The following is an 8,147-nucleotide window of genomic DNA, read 5'->3' as shown; positions in this document are numbered from 1 at the left end:
ATTTTTTGAGGAAGCACAGATCGGGAGGGGAGGGGAGGGGAGGGGAGATTAGCGCCGGAAGAAAGGAGAGAAGTAGAGAAGGAGAGAGAAGTAAAGAGGGAGAGACTAATGTTGTGGTTGAGGGAAAGAGAGATGTTGTTGGTAACGTATATATGCAAAATTTTAACTTTTTTCCTTAAAAAATCATAAACTTGCAACAATATCAAAGATATAGTAATTCTGCAATTAATATGTTAAAAAGCTGTATATTTAGTAATTTTTCAATTCTTTAATATTCTAATACAAATTACAATAAATCTAGTTTTATCTTTTATTTTATTATAAATAAGTATTAATTTGACTTGATTGTTAATATATAATATGAAAATAGAAGAATATTATATATTATGTCTTACTAATATAATTTTAGTTAAAAATTATTGGCTTAATTAGATTTATGAACACTGGGACATTATTGGCCCACCTGAGTTCAATACGGTATTGTCCATCAATCAAATTCGATTGGTCGATTGAACTCCAAATTTGAATACTCTGTTGTTGACATGATCATATAATAACAAAATTAGCGACGTTCATCAGTACATACAAAAACATATTCATACCTCACATGAGTTATGGTGCTAGTTTAATACTATAATCTGAGGTATATGCAAATATATTTGTTTCAAATAAATACTAGCGTTTGAATCGAATATTATCTATTACAAACAGAATATATGATAATTATAATAAATTTTAACATTCAATCAATTGAAAACCTTATTTTATACCAATATAGTCAATTTTATGGGAGATGCTCAGACACTGTATTAAGAAACCCAAGTTTTAATATTCTCACTAGCTGGGAATCTGATGAATGAGGTGTTATGAAGATGAAGGATTCACAAATCAATTCTCACTCTCCAAAAATGCAATGCTGTTAAGTATTCTTTTGCCAGTTTTCTTTTACAATTTAGGCTGGTCTGCCTTACAAACGAGTATCTGTTCTGATACTCTTCGAGATGAGTTAGAATCGAACCCGGGTGTCCCGGGACGTGCTCCTGTTGCCAGTTAATTGTAAGCAAGTGTAGATATCTGCCCTATCTTATCACACTCAAACAAAAACCTTTGTAATTGTCATCCCCTGTCTTTATTAAGCACGACATCTGCAGCAGATAATGTATAAAACTAGTTCAAGAATCATGGATATTAACGATAACTTGAAGCTTCTTCGAGTCATGCCATGGATTTAATAAATTTAATTAGCCAGCCAGTAACAGCAATAACAACAGCCTGGTGCTCAGCCTAGATTATATCGAAATCTTGTAATTTAAACATGTCCTGTTCTGGAATCTGCAAAAACTCGAAATGCATCACCCTGGATATCCGAATATGCGCTTCAACTCTCTCCATAGATGCCCGCCTGGATTCACTAGCTTCATCTTTTCCTAAAACGTTTTCAGTAATATACAAAATACTACTAATTCATAACCTGTCATATTTTTCGCGGTTATAAGTTGACGCCTGATGTGCACAATATTAAATTTTTTTGAAAACAAATTGTGAAGTGTAAGGAAATGGATGAAGCGACTGCAGTGCAGAAGGTGGTTGTGATCCAGGATGCGTCGAGAGAGGTGAGTTGGAGCGCAATCCGATATGTGATGACAAATACACAACTCCTAAAGGCTGGAGATGAACTCATACTCATTCCAGTTCTTCACCAGGTTAATAATCCTAGTACGTTATCTTTCACCACTGCTAAAAAAAAGTGTAAGGATCTTTTACATGTTTTCGTCTCTGTGTGTATGAATATCAGCAATATTTTCTTCTTCTTGATAGTCAATTGTATGAATTTATTGTTAGAATGTAATATGATTCTGGTAAGTCCTCCCGACATCTTGAGGTTTTGGGAGTTTTGATCACTTAACATGGTATCAGAGTTGCGTTGTACATATGATTTCGAAGAATCTAAGTAAAACAAAGATAGGAAACATGTACACAGGTTCAAGTTGAACAGACTTGCAAATTTATTGTGCAAGATATGCAGATTAGACCTAAAGTTGAACAAAAATTTCTACCAGCCTAGTACATCATATCAGAGATCCACCAAGGATCGGATGTAAACTTTCTTGGCTCGATATGACATCAGATGGGGATCGACTATATTATAATCACAAGGCAGTCGAACATACCTCTACAATCAACAAAATGATCTCAAGCACCTAGCTAGTTTCGACCAAGGGGTTTTGTTGTTGATTACATGGCCTTGGAATTTAGTAAATGTGAATTCTGAGGCTGAGCTCAAGTGTATTAACATCTAATCGAATTGGACCTGATATTAATTGTTTGATTCACAAATACTGACATTTTTCGCCTCCAGTACTAGGCTCAATCATGTTCTAGTTTCTTAGTCTATATGTTATGCTCTTAAAAATGTTTGTTGTGTTTAACCTTAAATTTTTCTGTCTCCTTGGGTCTTTCTATGTATGTTAAACTCAGTGGGGTACAAAAATAAGGTAGATTCGAGTTCCATGTTTGGATCCAACTCAAAAATGGTAGCGGAAGAAGTCTGCAGAATCGATGAGCTATATCGCAAGACTGCTGACATGAAGCAGATCTCCATGCAATGTGAACAGCAGAAGGTAGAGTTTACATTCATATATACTCTTGTCATAAATTACTATCGAATAATATATCAACTCGATTTCATAAATAAATTGTAACAAGAAGAAGAAAACAAGATTACTGTGATTTTGGTAACCATTGGTCTTATCTATAACTGAGATTTTGGATGAACAAATATCAAAGAGATTGATGTATACTTGTGACATTGCAATGCTAACCAGATCAATCCATCTACAAGAATTTTCAGATAAAGTTGGTCTTGAAGGTATATGCTGGACAATCGGCTAGGGTGGTTGCTATAGAAGCTGCATTAAATCTCGAGGCAACATGGGTGGTTCTTGACAGGTAACACAAATTAGTTACAGTTGAAGGTTTAACAGGTTCGAGTTATGAATTGTTATTGTGTATGTAAATATAATCTACATATTCTATGATATAGGCAGATGAAGAAAGACAAGAAATACTTCATGGAGAAGCTGTCATGTGGAATCTCCAGAATGAAACGTGATAACACCATTGAAAAACTAAGAGGGCCTAAAACACTAGAAAGCACATTACTTGTAGGAGAAAAAAGCACTAGTGGCTATGTGTCGTACGGGGAGATGATACCAGATAGCTGTAACAATGATCTTTCTCCACAGAGTAAGTAAAACTTGGTGAACATATGAGTCCTAAATGTTGTTTACTAAGCCATTATCTTTCTCAAACTTGTGCAGACTCTCCATCTGCCCAAGAACAGGCCTCGGGGAACAAGCTAAGTTTTGGTGATATTTGTAAAGCACCCCGACTGGATTCACATCACAAATCCTATGTATCATCGTCTAAATCATCATTTAGTACTGATCACACGATGTGGTCGAGTACAATTCCAAGCTCAGCAAGTACTAGCAATACAGAAGGCTCAAGTTCCAGTTTCGTTGAAGTAAACAATTTCTTATCAACCTTCCACAAGGATCAAAAATACCATAAACTCAATGCCAAAGATCCGGAGAAGGAGCAGGAATTCCAAAATGCCATATGCTCGGTTTGTAAGAACAGACGGCCAAAGTCTGGATGGAAGAGGGATTTCAGTTACGCAGAGCTTCATGAAGCTACAGATGGGTTTTCAGACAAAAATTTCCTATCAGAAGGTGGTTTTGGATGTGTGTACAAAGGAAGGCTTAAAAATGGGCTACAGGTTGCTGTCAAACAGCATAAAGATGCAAGCCTCCAAGGGGAGAAAGAGTTTAAATCTGAAGTTTATGTATTAAGCAAGGCAAGGCATCAAAATTTGGTAATGCTGCTTGGATCGTGCTCAGAAGGAAGCCACAGGCTACTTGTGTACGAGTACGTCTGTGATGGTTCACTAGACCAACACTTATCAAGTAAGAGCTATATGACTTGCAACATATAACATAGCTTCATTGAATTTATAAGATGGCTTATAAGTCCAGAATAGATCTGAATTCTTAATAATTTCAAAGCTTAAGAAGCTACCACATTTTGCAGAGTAGGACTCAAAGCTACCTCAAATAATAATCTAGAGGGATTTTTGTTTATTGTACATGTGCAGAACACACCAAGAAACCTTTGAATTGGGGCAAAAGAATAAAAATAGCACTGGGAGCGGCAGAAGGTTTAGAGTTTCTCCAGAAAAACAAAATCATTCACAGAGATGTGAGACCGAACAACATTCTTGTAACTCATGATCATGAGTCACTGGTAACTCTCTACTCTGCAGACTCATAAGTAAAAAAAAATTAGAAACTAGAAAAACCGCTTCATAAAGGGATTCTCTCTGCAATGCTATTTATTATTATTTTCAGTTAATACTGAAGGATCATGATACTGCATAATTTCATATTACTAAAATGAATGAATTGAATTGGCTACAAGGAAGTTAAGTACATGGAAATGCCTGATATATATTAACCATGTGAATCAAAAACTGCAGTTAGGAGATTTTGGTCTCGCAAGAAATCAATATGATGATTTAGAAAACCCCTCAGAGAACAGTGTCGTTGGTACTCTTGGATATGTGGCTCCGGAGTATGCAGAATGTGGGAAAGCATCAACCAAAACAGATGTGTATTCATTTGGGGTGGTTCTGTTACAATTGATTACAGGACTAAGGACCACAGACAAGTCTCTAGGAGCAAAAAGTCTGGTTGGATGGGTAAAAACTGCACTATGCTCGTTTGTGCTTGGACGGGTAAACTTCTTAAGATTTTCACAGATCATTAATATTGTTACAGGCCAGACCACTGCTGAAAGAGAAGAACTACCCAGATTTAATTGACAGCAGGATTGGAGACTCCTTTGATGTTCACCAACTGTTTTGGATGGTGAGGCTAGCAGAAAAATGCCTGAGCTTGGACCCTTCTAAAAGATACAATATGACAAGGGTAAGTTATAAAATTAGCAACCCCTGAACTCTTTCATTTTATCTATTATTATGCTACATTAAACTCAAATTGGCTAAACAACATGAAACAATATTATTTTCATAGTTTTGTCAGACACTAACGACAAAGTATTTTTAGTATGGATTTTTTAATCATTGTACCTATGAATCTTCAGTGCTATGGAATATCATCTACCCTCTCAGAATGGTATTCGTTTAGTAGTTTATCACAGAGATCAATATCAATCAATACAGAACTAGTGCTACACCTACTATAAAATGGACACAGACGTAGTAAAGACCAGTAAACATGAATAGGAACATATAAGCCGTTAACAGTGAAAAGTTTGAGAAGCAACACTTGGTTGGTGATAATGCAGAAGTGTAATCGAAAGAATAATTCTGGAATGTGGCCAGTAATATCTTTGAGAGCAACTTTTTATCTTTGATAACAGTATGTTTTAAAATGACTGACAAAGGTTTTGGTTATATCGAAGTTTATAAATAGGACTATAATCATCAAGCTTATGCATACTACTCCACTATTATGAGATATCCTGAGGATAGATTTGTTAGACATATTCTTTAGTTCATCATAAAATTTTGATTAATCATTTTCAGGTGGTAAGTTGTTGCATTATTCTTTTTTTTCCAGATAAATAGAAAGAAATATTGATTTCAAATAGAGGAATTATAAATTGTCTAACTTCTTCAACTTTATACCATATAGGTTTAGATATAAGGGATGTTATCATATAAAATTGAAATCAAGCTCTTTGAGAGGATTAACTTTTATTTGGAAGAGAAAATTCTTTTGAATGTCCAAGGGCTGACGACACTATAACTAAAGGCAGCCTTTACCTGATCAGGTGAAAAACCCCTATGATGATGGGCCATAAACTTTAAGATGTGTTTTGTTTCTCATACACAATTGCAGGTGGTTAATGCTTTACACTACATAATGGAGAGCAACACAAGCTTCATCAAGGACTTCTCTCCAACACAGTCAGATTCACTGAACAGCACAACAGAATCAACCCAATCACAAGCTGGTTCAAGAACATATGAATCCAAGGAAGACACTGAACAAGGCAAAAAATTAAAAATAGACGACGTATTTGCAAGTTCCAAGACTGCAGTTTCAGTTTCTGAAGATCATTATGATTATGGAGAAAGTGAAGCAGCTGCTCTAGAAAAAAATGGCCTTCTTTATAACGAGATGATCATCTAATTCTGTACGACTCCAATTATGCTTTATACATTTGTTTCAAGTCCCCTCGTCACCTCTTTACTCAACTTATGTTCAGCTAAGATGATTAGCCTAAAATATTTGCCGACTTAGCCAATTAGCCTATTAGTGCAATGTATAGGTATGAAACTAAAATAAAGTGTATCCTGTTCATGATTAGTCGAGTAACATGGAATTGAGGTTTTACCAATACATGTGAAAGACAACATTTTCAATTATATTCATCTCAATGGCTTAAAACTGTTTACAATCTTATGCTATACTAGTTTCAAATTATAGTTTAATCAAAGATTTCCAGAGATTTCCAGAGGTTTGTGTTAAACCCCCATTGAATTCCTTCAATCTGCTGGGAACTTGTGGAAAAACTATTGAGTGGATCATATATCTGATAATGAGGACTTAACTTTGAGATTCTTAAAAAGGTTGTTATAGAAAAGTATGCTTCTGTTGGTCTTAAAGGTGTTTATGCATCACTGCTCTTATATGGTTTTTCAATTTGAGAACAAACAATGTGTAAACAGGGCCATAAAGTAAAGTCCTCTTGATTTTGGGATAGGATAATTCATTTAGGCTCTTGGTTTGAACATTATCATAGCCAATTCCCTTTGGAGAAACTTATGTTGTAGGTTAAATTGTCAATGTTCCATATACACACTTTTCTGCTAGAGGTATGTGTTATTAGGGAGTGCTATAGGGTGAGCCTTGGCCTTGGCACAGAGCATCCTTGATGCTGCCACCCTACATGAACAAGAATTTGAGGCCCGAATCTTAGTGGAATTAGATGTGACAGCTCCTCGGCCTGCAACCATCATAGTTGCTTTACCTTCCCACTCAGGTAGTATGTTATAAACACTAACATTCCTGCACAATGTGCTTCTTTGTCAACTACGTACCCTAGCACTGCCCTCAGCTTGGCCTTCTTCTACGTTCCTAGTTGGGAGGGAGAATGTTGGAAGAATCAATATTCCAGGAACCGTCCCTCTCGCCCCCTAATTTAAGCCCCTATCCAGATGATCTCTCCGAGTATGATCATTTGTTCGACAGTCTAGAGGTTTTGGAAGGCACTGATGTTAGCTCTGTCAAATGGATGCATTCAGATGCATTGCTCACTGGGGAGTCGATGGTCCAAGCTCTGTAGCAGATGGAGTAAAAGATGATGGTGGCAGAATCAAGATCCTTAGAGTATGGAAGCTGATCAAAAGGTGGTTTGCTAGCTAACGCCTGAACCTTAGTTAGATTATTGTTTATGTTTTCATGATTTAATTTCACGATTGGTTTACTTTTTGGGTACACGACACAACTGAAAGTACACTGACATATATGAATTTACAACCTGTCAAGTCATGGCTACTCAATCCAACTCTATTATGTACACTAAGAAATAATACCAACAAATGTGTGCACACAATTTCAGTAGGATCTTCCAAGGGATGTGCAAGGGCATGGAGTTTCTAAACACCGCTTTATTGGTAAATTTTGCCACAATTGTTCCTGCATTGTCTTTTACAAATCTGGCATGCAGTGATCTTAGTAGAAAACTAAGCGATTTTTAATACTGCCTAAATTTTGAGCTCGAACCCTACTTCCAAACTGAGTTTCAAACTGAAAGAATGACAACTACTCTAAGTTATATACACAGGGACCAGCTGATATCTTTGGTAGGACACTTAATACCAGGAAGTGTTTCACTATGATCACTCACGCTTTCCATACACCCGACCTGGTACATAGAATGATATAAATATGACCACTATAAATTTCTAATATACCTGCTTTGTCAACATCACCCGCTTCTAGCCGGAGTTAACGCTTTCTTGTCAACTTCCGAGGCTCAAAGTTTGCATAAACGAGACCAGGTGCGGTATCCTTTTAAATAGTGATTTTGTCCTTAGCCCAATGTAAACTACTGAT

The 8,147-nt window shown here is 36.2% G+C and overlaps 1 protein-coding gene across 4 annotated transcripts; it reads left to right on the top strand.

Annotated features, from left to right (window-relative positions):
* Positions 1 to 918: 918 nt before the first annotated feature.
* LOC108202091 (probable serine/threonine-protein kinase PBL5) lies at positions 919 to 6,511 on the top strand. Of its 4 annotated transcripts, none has more exons than XM_064084173.1 (9): positions 919 to 1,749; positions 2,479 to 2,621; positions 2,843 to 2,949; positions 3,044 to 3,246; positions 3,321 to 3,968; positions 4,157 to 4,305; positions 4,538 to 4,759; positions 4,839 to 4,988; positions 5,925 to 6,511. In XM_064084173.1, the coding sequence occupies exons 1-9, from the start codon at positions 1,557 to 1,559 to the stop codon at positions 6,216 to 6,218; spliced, it is 2,109 nt and encodes a 702-aa protein (XP_063940243.1). In that variant the 5' UTR covers positions 919 to 1,556; the 3' UTR covers positions 6,219 to 6,511. The 4 variants fall into 4 exon arrangements, with proteins under 4 accessions (XP_063940243.1, XP_063940245.1, XP_063940244.1 ...); XM_064084175.1 differs by having other exon boundaries at positions 921 to 1,716; positions 5,925 to 6,510; XM_064084174.1 differs by having other exon boundaries at positions 922 to 1,749; positions 2,852 to 2,949; positions 5,925 to 6,510.
* The last annotated feature ends 1,636 nt before the right edge of the window (positions 6,512 to 8,147 follow it).

Source organism: Daucus carota, chromosome 9, assembly GCF_001625215.2.
Source record: "Daucus carota subsp. sativus chromosome 9, DH1 v3.0, whole genome shotgun sequence".
Taxonomy (NCBI): domain Eukaryota; kingdom Viridiplantae; phylum Streptophyta; class Magnoliopsida; order Apiales; family Apiaceae; genus Daucus; species Daucus carota.
The sequence above is the reverse complement of the archived record's forward strand: the minus strand, read 5'-3'. Positions and strand labels throughout refer to the sequence as shown.